At 30.1% G+C, this 20445-nt stretch overlaps 1 protein-coding gene across 1 annotated transcript in view; it reads left to right on the top strand.

Annotated features, from left to right (window-relative positions):
- Positions 1-590: 590 nt before the first annotated feature.
- Positions 591-20445, top strand: part of LOC142334074 (succinate dehydrogenase [ubiquinone] iron-sulfur subunit, mitochondrial-like) — a 49364-nt gene continuing 29509 nt past the window's right edge. The window contains exons 1-2 of the mRNA XM_075381747.1: positions 591-718; positions 18422-18573. Of these exons, the coding sequence (XP_075237862.1) occupies positions 662-718; positions 18422-18573 (209 nt within the window). The 5' untranslated portion in view covers positions 591-661. The remainder of the gene's footprint in view (positions 719-18421; positions 18574-20445) is intronic.

Consider the following 20445-nt stretch of genomic DNA (forward strand, 5'->3'; position numbering starts at 1 on the left):
TATGATTTATCATTTCATGTATCATTTAGTAATTGATAATACTTCTTAAACTATTTATTATGATTATTGACTTCAAATTTAAATAAAGAACCAGTATATTCTGTTTGTTCATTAATTTATGATTACTTTTAAATTTACATATATAATATTTTTCTGTAACCACTATTATTATTATTATTTATCTCCAATATCTGTAAATTATTATATTCATTAGTAATTGCATGTTTATCACTTCATAACAAGTAAATATTATTGATAAAAAATAATTATAAGTATTGATAATAAAATTAATTATATTACATTATTCGATAGTGTTTGAAAAAAATATATACACATGCAACAATTATTATAGCTTATGCTGAGAATTTTGTATTTCTGTATTAAAGAATGTAAAACTTATTTATATTCCTCTACATTTTATATTATAGTTTGGGATTATCAATTCTTATGATAAGTACTTATTTAAATCTCAACTCGTATGGTTTATTGTGTAAAATATTATGTAATTGTTATTCTGGTATCGGAAGGTGTGTTGTTTTAAAATAAAACGCGTATTTTTGTAATTGCCGCGAGCTAGTAGTAACTGTGAACAGATGATTATATGTTTGTGGTCATGCGATAAATCCTTGAACTAAGAACGCAGGTAGCAGCACAGTGAAAGATGGCGGCACCTATATTAGAGAAGACGATAAGGTCATGCAATTTTGCACTGATTCAGGTCAGTAATATATGGCAATGATTAACATTTTATTATAATTAAATTTAGTATTTTCTTTATGTCGTTGATGGGCTTAAATGTTGGCTTAATATTATTTTTTTGAATGCTTTTCATAATAAAAGTTGCCGTTGCATTTGTTTGTAACCTTTTTCATATGAGGAATAGTAGTAATATTTGTGATAATTACCGTGCTCTTTTTTAATTTTTTACGAACATTTTTTCCCGGCATTCTTTATTGATTATAATTTGTGTTTTATCTGTTATTAATCGTACATTTAGTCGATTGCCTTGGTACATATTTAATTTTTTTGCAATTAAAATAGCCTTCTATCTTGTTGTGTAATTATTTTATATTTTCTAAAAATAGATAATACATTTTTTAACCCCTTTGATCACATATAATTTTTGTACGTTTAAATTTAGTTTGAGAATTTTAACAACTTTTTTACTTTCGTTTTCCATAAATTCATTTCGTGGAAATTTTTTTCGTTTTTTTTCCACATAAACCAGTTTCATATATACTTAAAACTTTTGTATTTTGTTATTTCACTCTGTAACATACTACTTATTTAATCTGAAGATTTAAAAAATATATATATGCACACATACATAATTTATAACAATATAATTGGAATTTAATTTACTATATTTAATTATTATTACTGAGGTTCAAATGCTGGTAAAAGTTGGTTGTTTTTTTTATAGTGGATACTGGTGTACTTTAGTTGTTGGGATCAATTAACCATATGTCTCAGGAATGGTTGGCCTGAGTCTATACAAGACTACACCTCATTTACGTGTTGTACATGTCCTCAAGTCTTTGGGCTGTGGTGGGGGGTCACTTATTGAACAGATTGCAACATACTCATTAGGAAAAAAACTATATTATTGAAACTAGATATTTATTTTTGTTCTAGTTATTGTATTTTTCATGAATTTTTTTATCAGTTATTTTTCTTCTTTTTTTTTTAGTTTCTTGTACAGATTTATTTTCTTAAATTAATTTTAGACTAAATTTGCAATACAAACTAATAATAGAGTAAGTATAATAAACTAAGTCTAAGTGCTCAATACAAATAGACTTAAGTGCTGTAATACAAACCCAACCAATTTGGTGTTGCTTATTAAAAGAATCTGAAGCAAGCTACTTTTTTGACTAGTTAACCTTAAAAAAATCCTTACTATTTTAGCTTATAACTTTTAGTTTTCATTTTATAAGGTCTAACAATTTTTTTAACATTTTAGCATTAATTCTATCATGGAATGATGATTTTCTTACATTTAATTGATCTATATATAAACTAACTAAAGAATTCGATGGAGTAAAAAATAATGCATCTAATTGATTATGATCAGCAAAAAAATTTTTATACATCAGTTCTGACTGAATTCAGTCATTTGTAAAAAAGAAAATTTGTTTTATCAGTCATATCCAGAGGAATCTCAATAAAGTTTCATCGCTTTCAGACACAATATTTTGAATGGAATTTATATTACTCTTATTTATTATTATAATATAAATAATCTTTCATTGAGCAGCAGTCCTTCCCGTTATCATTAAACAATTGCAAAAAATAATTTTCGTTAGTTAGGCAAATATCAGCCGAAAGTCAATTTCTGTAACAGATATAATATCTATTCAAAATTGTATTATATGGTGGGAATCTCAATTTTTTTAAAAGATAAATTTATTTTAACTATTCATTTATAGATACCTAAAGAATCTGCGTAGGATTTTTTTGTTTAAACTAATTAGCATTCTTACATTCATACTTCCATTCATACATCAGTATATATTTGGTTAATATACATCAGTAATTCTATATTAATATGAACTATACTATTTCTTTTTAACACTAAAAAAAGCAAAATATAAATTTCATTCTTCTGTTCTCGTTCTCTCTCTCTCTTTTATTCCTTAAAAATAAAATTTCTCCAATTTTTAAAATTATTTTTCTTTCTAAGATTATCATTATTATTATTATGAATTAATTTTTTGATCCATTATAAAAATTAAAAAAAAAGATAAGTAATTTTACTATATTTCTCAGTATTTTTTGGTTACTGCTGTTTGTTCATTTATATAAATTAGTATCTTCAATTTTTCTTGTAAATGATTTAAAATACCTTCTAATTCAGCAAAAGGATTATCTTAAGAAACAAAATTTATATGCAGCTAAAGTAACAGTTTATTAATAGTTAGTTTAATTCACATTAATAGTTACAGTAACTTTTCTGACTTTATATGAAATGACGATCATTACACTTCTTATCAATATAAATTATTATTCCACCAGCTCTATAATCATTATTACATTTAAAAAAAAATTGTAATTATTGGATATGCTTTTTTTCTTAATAAATTATTGCTTTGATAAGATAACAATGTCTGGACATTTGGATTGAACAAATTAAGAAAAATTATAGATTGATTAAAATTTTATCATAAACTAACTGAATTATATCATTTTCAGCATTGTAACAATAAATTAAAATTAATATTAACAAAATTAAAATAAGAAAAAACTTAAATTATTAAACAGAAAATTTCTTGTATCATTTTACTTAACCAGTAAATATAGCTAGAATAGCTGTATTGAAGAGGAAAGTTTGGTGATCATGTCAAAAATTGATTATCAGTTTTTTTTGCAAATCTTTTTTATTAGGGTGCAACTAATTCATCTAGACCAAAACAAAACATTGTATGTGAGTATGTGTGTTGGATTGCATTTGGCCTATATCTCAGGATTGACTGAACCAATTTTCTTCAAATTGAATCAAATATTTCTATATATGAGGCAATGATCATATTAATTTTTTCAAAATTCATTGATTCGTGAAAAAACCAATCTTGATTTTCTTCAAAAGTATTTTAGAAAAAACTCTATTAAAGCAAATTTGTTACCTGCAATACCTATATAAATAATCGAAAAAAAGTTTTTTCATAAAATCAGGCCCCACCAATTAAAATTGAAATATTTGGTTTTTGTTCTTTTGCTCTATCTCCCCTCAGTTTAATTTTTTTTTTTTTAATTATTGGAAGTTTACAGTTCTTGTGTAGAACTATCTAGAAATGTGTATATTTTTATAGACCTCGATCTAAAGTAAAATATTTTGAAATTTTTTTTTAGCCTCTATTAAAGGAGGGTTAGATTTAGAGAAAACTTTAGCAAATGTATTAAGCATTCTTTACTTATATATAAAAATTTTTTAAAAAATTTCTTAAAATTATAAAACTATATATTCAGCTTTTATATTTTTAACTTTTTAAAATTTTTATTATTAAAAAAGAAAATATTTTTTTCTTCATCACTTGAAGTCAAAGTTCAGTTAAAACTAAAGCAGCTTTGGCACTCTATTTTGGACCCAAAATGAAAAGTAATTTTTTTCAATACTTTTGTAAGAGTAATACGTACTTTTTCCAATATTTTAAAATAATTCTCTTTTAAATTATTTCTTTTTTTTCCATTAGTAATCATTTCTTTATAAATACATTTTCCCCAAAAATTTAAAGAAGCCACTAAAATAAAAATAAATAAAAAATTAAATTTGATAATTTTGATGCTGAAATCTTATTTTGGTAATCATGACTTGACCAGTGTAACCGGGAAAGTCATGCGATATTTTGCCAGCTCTTTTTACTGCTTATTCTGATCGTATTAAGTTCTAATCTTAATTGCTTTAGCACTGATCCTCTCTTTTTAATAGTATTATTTCTTTTCATATCCACAGTTACTTGTATCTCCTATTTTGTTTAGTGTCTTTAACTTTTGTTAGTAATCTTCTTATAGCCATAAGAATCTTATTTAAATATTTAGGAAATGATTGCAAAAACCCCACATCTCGTTTTAATAATTTATGCTTCACCTATATGTGTTGAAACATTTCCTGTTTGCGGTTCTTATAAATGTAACAATTATATTAAGTCGTGTCATAATATAAAGATGTTTTCAATGATCAGCAATCTTTGGAGCGAGTCAAGTAATATACATCATTAATTTCATAACTTATTTTAAAATCCAGTGCTTTCTCAACCCTCTTGACAGTGCTTGCAATTCTTCACTCGCCTCATGAAATATACTGTGATTTCAACTGAATTTGATCTTTTGTGTCATTCCATGTCATCATGTTTATTTTTTTAGTATCTTAGATTTAAGCTCGAGTGAATTACTGGCATTCTCTATTCTTTGGTTTTTTTCCTAATACTGTGTAAGACATTTTGTGTTCATTTCTGCCTTATTTTCCGATATTATTTTATTTTCAAATTCTATGGTCTGTTTCAATTCTCTTTCTATATCAAGCAGTTTCTTCTAGTGTAAACATTTCAGAAAAATTCACGTTTTTCTCTTCTAATGATGACATTGCAATTATAATACTTTATCTTTTTCCTGAACAGTTATTGTACCTCAACATTTTTTTCCAGTCGCCAAAATAAATCAATATTTTTTTGGACAATTTGATTACATTTCCTATGATTTAGTTTTTTAAAACAATGAGAATTAAATTTCAGTCTTGTTAAAGTTTTTACGTAAGAATCATTTTCATATTTCCATTCCGTACTCTGATGTTTGGATTCTGCTCAAAATGATGAATCCAAGTTTCATCACAAGTTTTATGTATATCAAAAAAGCACATTATCTTCCATTAAAAACTGTTATTTGAGTTCCGTACAGATGTGAATTCCATTGTCTGTGATTTTGAGTTACTGTCTCAAAATTCATCTCGAACATGTTGTGCAGTGTTAACATTCAGTGGTGGCTCGCGTATAGGCACTGTGGAATTGCAGCACCCCCTATTTGATATTATCAATAACATCTAATATAATGAGTCCTTTTTTCCTTAATTCTTTCTTTATACTTTTCTAATAAATAATTCTTAAACTTAATGTCGGTAGCCATCCCTCAGTTTATGAGAAAGATAGAAAAATCTTTGTATGGAACTGTACACTTGACAGTTCCAGCAACGTGGTGTTTGGCTGTTGTTGACACATGTGCACATAAGCTGCCTGCGAGGAAAAGAGAGCACTGTCGCTTCCACCAGTGCTGAACCTTGGCATGCTTGTGGAAGGTAGTTTTTTCTGCATGTGTATGGAAGGTTCCTTGTTAGAAGGAATATGAAAGCGGTTTAGATGTTTTTTTTTTGAGTAGTGGACAGAAGATGGGGGAAAGCAAGGGCTCTTTGATTGCCAAATCTGTCCAAAAAAAGCTGGAAGAGTGAAAGAGAAGGCAATTAGTAAACACTAATTATGTATTTGTTTCTGTGTACATATAAATTTAAATTAAGCAGCGTTGGGCAACAGTGTTTTTAAGTTGACATTTTATTAAGTTATTATCTAATAATACTAAAAAATACGGTTTTTAAGCACAATGTACTTTGATTCATTTTTTTTTTGGTTCTTTTATTTTACAGAAAACTTTAACTGTGGTCTTGAATAAACCCAGAAAAAAATTTTCTGGAGCAGCACCGCCAGTAATTTTAGGTACTAGCCACCACTGTTAACATTTATAATGAAATGGATAATGCCGATATTTGCACTACAAATTCCAGTAATGTCACAAATTTTTAAGCCTCTGACTTTGCAAGTAAGATCATTAATGTGATCTTGTGAAGCATCAGTTGAAACTTCCTCTAGTGTTCCACTATGACGAAAATTTGTGACATCTGTTCTGCCCTTAAACTGTTCGATTCACTTATAAAAATTTTTACAGTTAATACACTTATTATTATACTGTTTTAACATCTGTAAGTGAATTTAAAACAGTTTTACACACAGAAAATGTGGAAAAATCTTATACCATTTTGTTCTTCCATGATATACGTTCAAAGCAGCCCCAACATTCTGTAATAAACAAAAGAAGTTAAAATAATGAAAGTTTTTTGAACAGATGAATATTTTCTATGTCGAGGTGGCAACTTGAATACCAGACAGTTTCAGGTTATTCTATTAAATAATTTTTCTGCTACTGGCATTTGTCTCTTTTAATTATTTAACAACTCTTGTACCTATTTACTTGTACCCTTTTATTTATTCAGTTATTCTGTTTAGCTTATTGTCTTCTGATCTCATTACTTTTGTTTTTTCAACGTTTATTTTCTTTTCATATTATTTCTCTCTTCTAATTTTGAAATCATCTCTTTAATATCTTTTACATCATCTCATAAAAATACTATGTCATTTACAAACCTTGTACAACTTATTTTCTTCTATATTAATCTATTTTTCGATTCCTTCATCATATTCTAGAGCATTTTTAATTATCACATTAACATACATATTAAACAAGATCAGAGATAAGTAACAACCTTACCTTGTTTTTCTTTCTCGGTCAAACCTCTCAGGTTGTGCATCCACATATACTCCAAAATAGCTTCCTTAACATAATTAAATTAAGAAATAGTTATAATAATGAATAAATTGTCTCCAAAGATTGAGAAGTATGATATAAATTTATGAATTAGATGTTATTATTTTTCAAAGAGTTAAATTATACATTCATTCACGTACATTTTCACAGGCTAGAAAATATAAATAATTAGCTGCAAATACTTAGCATAATAATTTAGGAAAAAATGTTTAAAACATGTGCATATTTCATTAAATAAAATCATCGTTCTATTAATTAGTGAGAGACAATACCTGGTAATTTAAAGTTATAAATATATTGAAATGTCTTACAGAATAGATGTTTATTTAGTTTTGAATGTGATTAGAATCAACAGAAACGCGCGCACACACACACACACACACACACACACACACACACACACACACACACACACACATACATATATATATATATGTGTTTTAAAACTATAAAAATTGAACTTCTGAAACTTGTTTTATATTTTCTTAAACGATATTCATGACATAATGCCTGTTCCAAATTTCAAAACATTCAAGGGCATGCTGAAAAGTCTTTTATAGATATAATTAACCTGTTTCAGTTTTAATTGAGAACAAGTTCTATGAACAAAAAAATTATTTGACCTCAAATCTTTTCAACGATTTATCCAAATTGTCATTGTCATGCATATTTTAATATCTGGATGAATATTAATCCACTCTTTTTCACTTTGGTAATACATAAGTTTTTCATTTATTATTGGGTACTTTATAATAATTGGGCCTCTCTAGCTTATAAATGCTTTTAGATTATTTAGTTAGTACAAAAATGTATGTCTTTCACAAATAAAAGAAGTAATTTTATCAAACATGTCCTGTTGGTATGATTATATATAATTAATAATTAAAAAACCCACTTTCTAACAATTACAGCGTTCCATTCCACTTTAGCATATGGTGGAGATATTCGTAATAACAGGATGTTGACACTGTTTCAAACATATGATAACCACTGTGTTATATTTTATATACGTTACACAAACAATTTTACATATGACAACAAATTTTAAGTTTTATTAAGTATATATAATAGTATAATACTTATACTATATAGCATAAGTATTACTATATAGTATTATATAATAATAGTATAAACTTATATTAAGTATAATATAAGTTCCTGATGATGGAATTCTATTCCAAAAGCGCTTGAACGTTGATAAGTGGGTTTTTTAATTATTAAAAGAAACAATGTTGGACTATAATAGATCTTGTTGTAACATTTGTAAGTAAAATACCGAGAATGTTAAAAATAATACAATATATTTGGTTTTTTTAGTAACGTTGGAAAAACTTGAATGAACTGTTGTAATTCACAAAATTTAAAAGCTAGCTTAGAACATGATCTCAACTATATCAAAAAAAGTAAACAAAATTTTAATACGTTTTTAAAAAAATAAAATAGTTTTTTTATGTAAAACATTTTTATGTTTTACAAAATTTAATAAACTGGTTTCAGAAAACTACACCAAAGTGAAAAATAGTATTTTTTTGTTGGTGCCAAATTAAAATAAAACCATGTGTTTATATTAAATTTGACTGGACTTAAAAATTTAAGAGTTGAACAAAAAAAAATTATATTAATGGTTTTTTTTTAATTTAACTTATATATATGTATATATATAATTTTTTTTTCAAACGTTCTTACCTTTTATTTGAACTGGTCGATTTAAATATTTATATGCGAGGTTTATTTTTTTTTCAAGGTCTGATCGGTCACAAAATTAAAACCACAGTGAAAATAAAAAATTTTTTATTTGTAACAAGTACTTACACAGTTACGCTATTTCTCTACATAGTCGCCACTCCGATTTAGACATTTGTTGTAGCGTGGTATCAACTTTCCGATACCCTCGTCATAGAACGGAGCCGCCTGTGTTTTCAGCCATGTTTCTATGCTGGTCTGCAGCTCGATGTCTGTGCCAAAATGTTGTCCTCCTAGCCAGCGTTTCATGTGAGCAAAGAGATGAAAATCGGATGGAGCCAATTCCGGGCTGTATGGTGGATGATCAAACACTTCCCAATGAAAACGCTGCAGGAGCTTCTTTGTTACAGCTGCAGTGTGCGGCCGAGCATTGTCATGGAGAAAGACAATGCCTGATGACAACATTCCTCTTCGCTTATTCTGAATTGCCCTTCGTAGACGTTGAAGAGTCACACAGTATGAGGCTGCAGTGATGGTCGTGCCACGTTCCATGAATTCCACCAAGAACTGTAGACCAGTGTAGAAACATGGCTGAAAACACAGACGGCTCCGTTCTATGACGAGAGTATTGGAAAGTTGGTACCACACTACGACAAATGTCTAAATTGGAGTAGCGACTATGTAAGTACTTGTTACAAATAAAAAATGTTTTATTTTCACTGTGGTTTTAATTTCGTGACCGATCGGACCTTGAAAAAAAAAATAACCCTCGTATTTTGAAATTCAGAACATATTTTAAGGAAGGCATATTATTGTGAGATGAGACTGCTTATTAAATATAATGCAGTATTTATAGAAGTTGTTTGTTTCTTCATTGCTACATTAATATTAAGAGATACTGTCTAAAATATATCTTCTTTCAATTCATGTGTGGGTCATTCTTGATAAAATATTTTTCAGATGGACTCTTATGATCTAAAAGATCCAGATTATGACCCTTAAATCCTTAAATAATGATGTAGGAGTAAGAGATCTGGGTGCAGTGGAGGAAGCTACATAGTTTGGGGGAAATTGTATGGGAAAAATTCATATAACTCCATTGTCAAATTGGAAATGTGTGATATTTGACTGACACTTTTTCTGTAATCAATAGTTTATCTTTTCAGTTTCAAGCAAGCTTACAATATATGTAATAATTTTTTTTAATGTTTCTGTGAAAAAGTAGATCTAACTACTTATCACATAAAATTGCACTCTAAACAATAACTTTTTGAGAATTGAATGGCCTTTCATGATAAGTGGGAGGATTTTCAATACTCTCTACTCAGTTGTTTAATATATCCAGAAAGATAAAATCATGCTTCATTGAATAAAAAACATTGTCCAAAATACTCGCACTATCTCAAAATGTATGAATTCCCTACAGAACTGATTGAAGTCATCTTTTACATTCAGTTTCTCTGAGTTCTTGCACTAATTGAATTCGATATAGATGTAACTTAGGTTTTTTGTAGCTTTGTGACGAATTGTAATCTGTCGAGAAAGATTCATGACTTCCTGGAGAATGCTGTGCAAACTACACTGCACATTTATATTTACAGTTGGCAAAATTTAGACACTAAATGTAAAATGGTCAATTTATTTGATACTGCACTATTGTAAAAATTAGCCTTAAAAAGATTCTGGCATTCAGATCGTTAAGACAAAGTGAATTGATTGACTAATGTTCTATGGTAAATGCAAGGTGATAAGTGGAATTGATGTTTTTGATACGTGTTAAAAAATTTATCTTTGATGTAAATTTGATGAGATTTGGAGAATATTTCTTTTGTAGTTTTACAAGAGATTTCTTAAAGTTTATATCTGTTGGTGTTATATGTATGCACAGAAGGGACAAAAACTTTATTTTTCATAAGACCAACAAAAAGTTACTACGCATGAAGTCTGGACTTCTTGCCCGATGCATGAAAGCCATGTTTTTATCATTCTCGTGGTGAATCCAATGTTTTGCAAGGCATCGATCTAAATAATTTTGAACTTCTGCGTGCCAGTGAGACCATCTTGCCGGTGAGGTGAAGTACCGTCTTATACATCCTGACCCCTGTAGGGTAGACACCTTCTTCCCCACTCTCCCACCGTTCATAGCCATTATAGGCTTTACCGAATGAAGTTCTCAGTGTCCTCCTCAAGTAAAAACTTTACATGTATTTGTTTGTGGAATTTGTAATTCTTAACTTGTGATTTAACTAATTTACTTAGAGTACATGGTTGTACGACACAAACAATTTGTTCTTCTGATGCAGTAGGTCTATCAGTACTTTTTTTTTATGCAGAACACAGATACATGTGTTTTCTAACTGCTTTTTCCAACTGTAAATGGTTTGCCCTGTCGGTAATCACTACTGTTCGTATTTACTGTAATATTAATTACTACTGTATTGCACAATAGTAACAGATTGTGTTTCAGTAAATTTAAGTGCACAAAAACTTTCTCTACAGAAGTTGCAGCTGTTTTGCTGAACTGGTAAAAAATAATTGCCACACAAATGGCAGTTGCAGTAATCTAAAAACATATATGTATAACCATATTATTGCTAAATAAAAGTTAAATTTTTTGCAAACCACCATAAGTGTAAATCTCATTTATAATCACTCCTCGTTGTAATAATCTGCGCTTGTTAATACAGCATGCTTGTTCTACTAGTGCAAAACTACTTAGTGATGCAGACAGAGGGACGAGTCATTTAAGTTTTGACCTCGCCTAGCACTGTTCTCAGCAAAGTATCTGCCTTGTCAGGAACTGTGTAACAACAAATTTTAAGTCTAGGATGGCATCTATTCTGGGTCGCAAATCTTTATGAATATTGTATAAATGTGAAAATATATATTTTTATTTATTATAAATTAATATTTGATATTTATGGTCTATCAGTTTTTTTTTGAAAATGTGCTTTTTTAAGGTCTTATCTTTTCCTACATAGCAATCGTGATTTATCTTTGAGTCAGCCATACATGGGTGGTTCAGAAAACAGACTGGATCGGGTACAAGGATTCCTTTGGCCATTACGACAAGAGCGGTGGCGTGATCCACCAGATTTCCAGGTTTACACACTGAATTTTCAACAGTGCAAATGAATTTATCCCTTTAATATCTGAAAAGCCAAGGTGGCCTGCAAGGTGGGATGAAGACTGCAGGTGTGCATTAAGGGATTGGTGCAGGGCTTTACGTAATTTCAGTCGAAGACTGACGACTGAATTACTCCGTGCCTTCCGCAATGCAAGAGCTGTTTGCCCTCAACTGTTCAGGTGTGCTAAACAAAAATCATGGCAAAATTACGTTGAATCCATTTTTGTTGCAAATTACGTTGAACACCATAATTTGTTGTATGGAGAAGGATTTGGACCAGGTACATTCACCTCAGCTAATTGGTCTGCAAAGCGGCGAAATCCTTGTTACCACCTCAATTGATGTGATGAACGCAATCAGAAGATCGTTTAGGCCAATTTCACTTACATCATCATAGTTGAGATATAAGTTGCAGGTAGTAAATATCCCGTTGGTGATTGGAGACCCACAAATTAATTAAACATATTCTTTTCTTATAATGAGCTAAGATATATATGCCTTGACTAATTCTCGTGCCGCTTCCCTTGGAACTGATAATTTCAGGCTCAGTATGTTATCACACTTCCCAGATGGTATACAATGACATCTTTTGTGTATCTATACACAATGCATGCACACGGGTTAGATTTCTGGGATTGTGGTTTGACCAATGACTAACGTGGGTAACATTTGAAGGAGCTGAAGGTAAAATTTCAAAAAGTATTCAGAGTTCAGATTCTAAGACATTCTATAGAGAATATATGCTGAGAGTTCTGTCTAATACTTGTTGGGGAGCCGATCGTATATGTATGCTGTGCTTCGACTGAGCTGTGGCCTGTTCCTACTTATGGCTGTGTAGCTTATTAATGGGGTCAACACTCTAAAGATGCTCCATGTAGTACATCATTCATTCATCTATCTTGTCAGGGAGCATTTAGCTCAAGCCCCCCGTGGTAAGTCTGCTGGTAGATAGTGATGAGCCATCTCTTTGGGATAGAAGAAAGCAAATGATATGCTCCTATGTGGGTCACATTAAAGTGCCATCAAGTCATCAGACCTTTGATGTGGTGTTCTCCAACCAGCATGTTAATCGATATCAGGAACAGCTGAGATCTATTGTTCCATTAGGCATCAGAGCTCGGCAACTTTTCTCAGCTCTTAGGTTTAAAATTACCTACAGGCCTTACTGTTGCTCCATGTTATTAACCTCCTTAGCAGAGTTCTGTTGTTAATTACTGCTTTGGCCTTTGTCAGTATCATAAAAAGAATACAAATCCGGTTATCCTATGAAACAAATTTTATAATATTATAAAAAGCATGAATTTTGATGCCATAATTTATATAGATGACTCTAGAAACGTTAATTCTGTTGGTTGTGTTTTGGTGGTTAGCAACATCCCAAACCCGTAAAGGAAGACACCCGCCTGTGACGCTTCCAGTCGTCACAAGGCGGGTGACAACAACCCCCCCCTGTTCCTAACCCTGATGGGCTTTAATGGGAGTTGTCTTTCGCCCTCTAACTTTTTGCAGGCAACAGAACATAAATGTTTGGCCTTTCCAGCATCGCCCAGTATTTTCGTTGTGGAGCTGTATGCTATTAGCAAGGCCATACATATAATTAGCCATATAGAAATTTCAAGCAATGAAATTTGCTTGAAATTCACACGCTGATGGTGTGTTGAGGTGACAGCCTCCTCTCACAATCATGTTGCTTCAAACGATTTTGTCTTTTCTAAAGTGGGTGGGTCACGATGAGTGGCAAAGTGAATGGATGCTAATATTTACAATAAAGTTCATCAAATTAAGAAAACTGTATCACCATGGAGTTCCTCTTGCAGAAATAACTGTCGAGAGGAGGGTTATTTGCCATTTGCGAATTTTAAATTTATTTAATTACAACCAATACATTGTGTCCAGGCAGTGATAATGTTAAAACGTTTTTCTCCCAGGGAAAAAATGTAATACATAAATATACTGAATTTATGTATTACAAAAAGTGAATGTAAAACACTCTTTGATGTGAAATTTCATTGTCCGGTTGCCATCATAGATTGTAAAGGAGTGAGTTTTATTGAAATGTTTTTCAGAGGTAACCACGTTGTATCGTAATTTGATAGTTTATAGATGTTAATAGACATGCTTGATGGAAAAACTTCACAAAGATATTATTTGCAGTACTCACATCCTAATCAACACCTAACCATCGCTTATATAATAATAAATGCAAGCAAGATAATCATTTATATTAAAAGTCAGATTCTTTAGGCGTTAAATTAATCTACAATCAAGTGTATTGTACTTATTGACACAGTATGTTACATTTTATAACTTGACTTTTTGAAAAGTAAAATTTACCTAATTTTTCTAGGATGGTTGGGATTTTAATTTCATAAATTGCACTTGATGGTAAAAATAATCGTTCAATATTGAATTAATTTTTTATTTTATTTTATGTATTTTAAGTTATATTATTGTTTTCTAAATTGTAATAAAAGATAATTTGCCATTTTTTTTTTTTTTTTTTTTTTTTGGTGTTGTGTAAAGTAATAAAATTAGTTTCGATAAATTGTAATAAGAAATAGTTTGTCTGTAAATTGTAATGAAAAATAATAAATTAATAATTTGATTCAATAAATTGAAGTAAAACATTACTGTTTTGTCAGTGTTTTTATTTTATTTTTTTAAAGAAAAAGTGTACAATTTTTAAGGTAACCAAAATAATGAAATATGAAAATACAACTCCATTGAAACAAATAACAAAAAAGTAATATTATAACTCTATTGACTTAGATTCAACTTTTACGATACGTATTGCAAATAGATATGATTGGAGATGAGGTATTGTAACTCCTGAAGATTTGTGTTCAGGAGTCAAAAAATAAAAATGTTTTAGAATTTTATCAAAAAATGTAAAAATTGTGATCTCCATTTAAAAATAATGTTGGCCATCCCATTGGAAAAATTGTCAATGCACTGTGCATGCTCTAAATGAAAAAATCATCTTGCACTCATTTATTTCCTGAATTATTACTTTTTTATAAACTATTTTCTCATATCTACTAATGATAATTATTTATTAATCAGAATGGACATTTAGTTTTAGATTTAAGTAATGCTTTTTTTTTGTAAATGTTCTTTGTTTACAATTTTTTTTTATAGATTCAGCTTTTAAATTTAAAAAAATCATGGTTTTGCTTAAATATACGTATTGGAGTAGTTTTTTAATGCAGTCTAGGCTGGTTTTAGAATTTCATATTAGCTGTTCTATTGTCACTGCACTGCTTTGTTTAGTCTCTCTTAATTTATAGTTTTAATAATGTTAAGTATTAATGCTGGTGTGGTGTCTGTTGATATTATTTATTTACTTTTATGTAAATACTCATTTCTTGTTCATATTTTATGCATAATACCCCCCTCCCACACATGTACACAACACACAATGTACATAACTATTTACAGTGGTGTCAATATTTATTCTTCTGCTGCTACTTAATTAATTCATTTTGAAAGTTAATTTTCTCTTTTCCTAAGTATACCAAAAGAGATTAAAAAAAAGTTTTTTTTATAAGCAAACTTTTTGTAATTGATGCATGTTTTATATTTATATAATGTGTATGTAATGCATTTTTCTTGATGGTGAAGAATTAAATTTGTTGTTTTACATTAACTGTCTTGCTTTTTTCTTATGGCTGTGACATTTGAAATGCCTAAAATACCAACATAATTAATAAAAGTTCTGCTTTCTCTTGAAGTAATGTTGCTCATTTTATAATCAAGAGTCTGTGGTGAGCTGAATGAGGGTATTGTTTGTCGGTCTATGCATATCTAGAAATCTAATTGTGTTCATCACATCTTAAGTGCAATAATATATTGATAATGTAAATAAATGCGAGGGCTATCTGGAAGAAACTTGATGTTTTAAACGTAGATTGTGAAGAACAGGGCTAGTGATGCCATATTACCGCAGCAGTGTATGAGGTTTCATGGCATATATATCTGTGATAAAAATAGGTCTATGTAGCTGTTATGTGGGTTATGATTTAGAATTTGAATAGTCGCTGTACGTTCAGTAATTAGGTTCATATAAATCAAAAACTATAGAAGATTTGAAGTCTTTGATAATTTCAGAAAGTTTATATGTATGAGAGAAAGTATAAGAAATTGTTTGAGTGAAGGTAGCGTAAGAGGTATGGTAAGAGACAAATAGTATATTAAATTATAGTCGACTAATATCCATGATAAAGAAAGAAACGGCCAGCTTGTCGTGAACGGTGAATTATTTAAGAACATTGACAATATGGTTGCAGATAATTGGTAATTTGTCTACACAAATTTCATACTTTGTTTTTAATAAAGTGATCACAGAAATCGTATGTTATTATTAGTATTTTAGGCTTTGGATCCCTAAACTTCTCTTAAGACAGTGTCAGATGCAACCGATGGTATTGCTGTTAAACAAATATTAACGGTCAGAAAAAATTGTTGCAGACAATGAAATTGGGTTTCACATATTAATATAGGTAAATCTCAGTAATGGAATTGTAGGCAGCTATTCTTGCTCAACAATAAAACCAAAAAAGTGTCAGCAGATTGTATTACCGTGAAAATTATTGCAATTATCTTTTGGAACAAAGACAGAGTTTTATCGGGTTTTTATTTGGGGAAGAGGCAGTTTTGGTATCTGAATCTCCAGGTATTAATTAAGACAGACCGTTCAAAATAAATTAATTGAGTAAATGAAAATGGAAGCAGGAATTTCTTTTATTGCGATAAGAAATTTGTACTTTTACATAATGTTAATAGTAAGGATGATCTCAATCGAATGGCTTAATTTATGTAATATTACTCTGCTTACTCAGAAGTAAGAACTTTCGTATAAAATTTAAATTTATCTACACCTCTTCACGTATGCCGATACTTGAGACCGAATGGTCTTAGCAGTGTGTCACTTGGACTCGTAATGGCAGGATGATCAAGGGTAAAGATGGTGTGTTTATGCATGATGATGGATTGCCATGTCATGCTGGTAAAATTCAATCCCATTTCTTAATTGTCTGTGTTTATACATGTGCGTGCACACACACAGAGTCTACAAAGGGGTGTAAACACAAAGCTCTCCTGGGACTTTCATAACCTATTCTACTCAGGAAAATAATAGAAAAAGTATATATAAACATATGTCCTAAAATGCTTTCTTTCGCGTTATGTCTAGTGAAAGATTTCACTCTATTTCGGCCACTCCATTGAAATGAGGTCATACTGAAATTTTTAGGTTTAATTAAGGGCTAGAATTGGTGATTTCGTACGGTTTTTAACCTGAAAAATCTAATAAAATTGATCTCGGAACCATATGTGCAGTAATTTTTGAGAGATCTAGAGTAAAAGTCATGTTTTTTTATGTTTGACATACAGTAACTTCTTAAATGAGTAATAAATACATAAAATTTTAAACAAAACTTGTAGAGAATTTAATTCTGAACAAAATGGTTCAAGATATGTTGAATAAAACAAAGAAAAATGAGAGAAATTTGAATTTTATTTAGAAAGCGTACACTAGACCAAAGTTCATTATATGTATATAATAAACGTTCAAAAATGAGTCCACAATTTTCAACACATTTCTTGGCACGGTCTGTACTGCTTTTGTTGCTCATTTTAGTTCTTTGGGCCTGTCCTTAAGTTGATTAGCCACATTCATTAATGTGGACAATTAATTCCTCACGAGAATGTATTTTTGTTGTGTATACAATATTTTTCATCCATCCCCAGATGCATATGGATATTCCAGATAAAACATGGTACAAGATGTGTATAAAAAAAGGATAGAACTTGAATTTTCATTTTTTTTTTTTAAATTACAGGAGAGAATAAGGGGCAAAATCTTTCTTATTTCAATAATTGAATATCTTACAAGTCAAAAGAACATTTCTTTTAGTATAGCTATTTTAGTTCATCAAAGTATGAAAATATCAAGTGAACCGTGCAATCTACTGAATCAGTTTGGAAGATCATGACTGCAGTTTTTAGGATTCCAAAGGTATCATTTGATAGATTTATGAAGTCATGAGGAATAATCACAACAAAAGCTGTAATGTGAAACGCTTCAAAACTGAGGTTAGCCATTTAGAATGGTTAAATGAGATCCTAATGATAGGATTATCTTTTATTCATGATGAGCACATATTTCCCAGTACTGTTAAGAAGATTTTACTTTTGATGCAAAGTTTTTGATCTTTTTTCAAGTCACGATCTTAACTTTGTGATTTTCATAATTTCTGTCGCTTTAAAAAAGTCGGGTAGCTCTTAATGTTTTAATGGAATGAGGAAAAATCTATGCCTCAATCATAGATTACTGATTTTTTCATACAGAAGTTAAAAAAAATCTTCGTTCTTAATAAGAAATGTAATTAGAAAAGATTAGTAAAAGTATTACGAGTACTCGTAAATTGTACTAGAAAATTTTTATTGATCTATTTTCTTAAGTTTAATAAGCATATTTGTAAGATAATTTAATTTATGAATAAACATTACTTCGATTTGATTTTTTAGGCATCATGGTTCAACAAGAGGTGCATGGCGACTGCAGCAGCAGTATGTGAAGCCAAGAAACCTAGATTAAAAAAATTTGCCATTTATCGATGGAATCCTGATGTTCCCAATGAAAAGCCAAGGTTACAGACATATGAAGTCGATTTGAACAAGTAAGTTAATATACATACTTCTGAAAATTATCCAATAGAACATTTAATAAGAAAATTCTTGGTTCTTACGTATTAACGGCACCGCAGCTACAGTTTTATTTAAAATTGAGTATTTATTTTATTGAGTCTTAATTAATTTTAAGAAATGGTTATTTATATTTATTTATTATATATATATTACTTAACCTACGCTCGCTAACCTTGACTAATTAACACCGTAATTTTATGGTGTTAATTACTCAAAAAATTCGGTGTTAATTAGTCAAGGTTAGCAAGCGAAGCGAGCGTAGGTTAAGTTTGGTTAAATTATATTTATTAAATAAATAAAAATAAAATATGTTAAACTCTATCAGCCCATTTTCCACCGAAATCCGATTGTCTACTTTGTTTTTAAATAAAGCTGTAGCTGCAGTGGCGTTAATACGTAAGTACCAAATTCTTTATTAAAAAAAATCCATTTTATATGAAATTTTTGTTTAAATTTCTGGTTTATTTAGCCAATTTTTATGTATTTCTATTTGATTAATACGTAAAAAAAAATTAAAGAAAGCTAGGTGACAACTATTATATATAAAGGAAAATGTGGTGTTCACTTATTTCATACAGTGTGATTACAAATAGAAATGACACTCATTGGTTTATAAAAAAATTCATTTTTCAATGATAGAGATTGTTATCTTTTGATGATTTTTCAGGAAAGTTTTTAAAGCTTGCATCTACAGGTGTCCCATATAAAACGCAACCCAACCTTATATTGGTAGGTATTGAAATAATAAAAAGGCATGTGTAAATGTAAATGTAATTTTTATTATTACCATCCATTACCTTACATTTAGAGTAAATGGTGGCCGCCATCTTCTTGAATACAAGCTTCAATTCTTTTTACAGCGTTTCTTGCAACTTTTTTCAAAGTTTGTGGCCGCATATTTAATACAGCTTGTTCAATATTGACTTTCAATTGTTCAAGTGTTCGTGAATTGTTGTTGTAGGCTTTTTCTTTGAGGTAACCCCATAGAAAAAAATCCGCCGTAGTCAAATCTGGAGATCTTGGTGGCCACAAGCCTTGACCGATAACACGATTACCAAAGAATTCCTCAACGAAATCAGAAGTTGAACCTGCGTAGTGCGATGTCGCACCGTCATGTTATAGCCGGCAGTGTCTGTCTTCCTCTTCCGAGAGTGCGATGAACTAAAATAAAATATCCTGATATCGTTTTGCATTAATGGAGTACTTGAAAAAATAGGACTGATTATTTTCTCCCGCGATATCGCGCACCACATGCCCAACTTCTGCGGGTGTAATTGTTTTTCGTGATAAATGTGGGATTTTCAGCACTCCAAATTCTACCGTTTTGGCTGTTTACGTAGCCATCCAAATGAAACCGTGCCTCATCTGTGAAAAAAAAACGAATCCGTAACATTAATTCCCTCGCGCAGAAATCGACGGAACTGTTGACAATATTGTAGCCGTTTTCTTTGTCGGGCTCAAGAAGTCGATGAACCGTTTGAATGCGATAAGGTCGTAATCGTAATCGTTTGGTCGCCCGATGAACGGTTGATTTAGACAAATTAATTTCAGCTGACAAACGTCTGATCGATTTATTTGGCGAGGCGAGTAATCGGTCTTTGATTTCAGCGACTGTATCTGTATTCAACACTGACGCAGACCAGTCTCTCTAAATTTGCAACTAACCTTAATACTGATGTTTTGTTAGGAGCTGGTTTATCTGGGTACTTATGGCGAAACAAATCTTGCACTGCAACCACTGATTTCGTTGAAGTACAACTCAACAATGAAAACACGTTCATCTAGGGAAAACACCATCTTGTCTCTAGCAATACACTGAATGTTATGATTGCATTGTTGTTACT

The sequence above is a fragment of the Lycorma delicatula genome, chromosome 13 (genome assembly GCF_047948215.1).
Source record: "Lycorma delicatula isolate Av1 chromosome 13, ASM4794821v1, whole genome shotgun sequence".
In the NCBI taxonomy this organism is placed as follows: domain Eukaryota; kingdom Metazoa; phylum Arthropoda; class Insecta; order Hemiptera; family Fulgoridae; genus Lycorma; species Lycorma delicatula.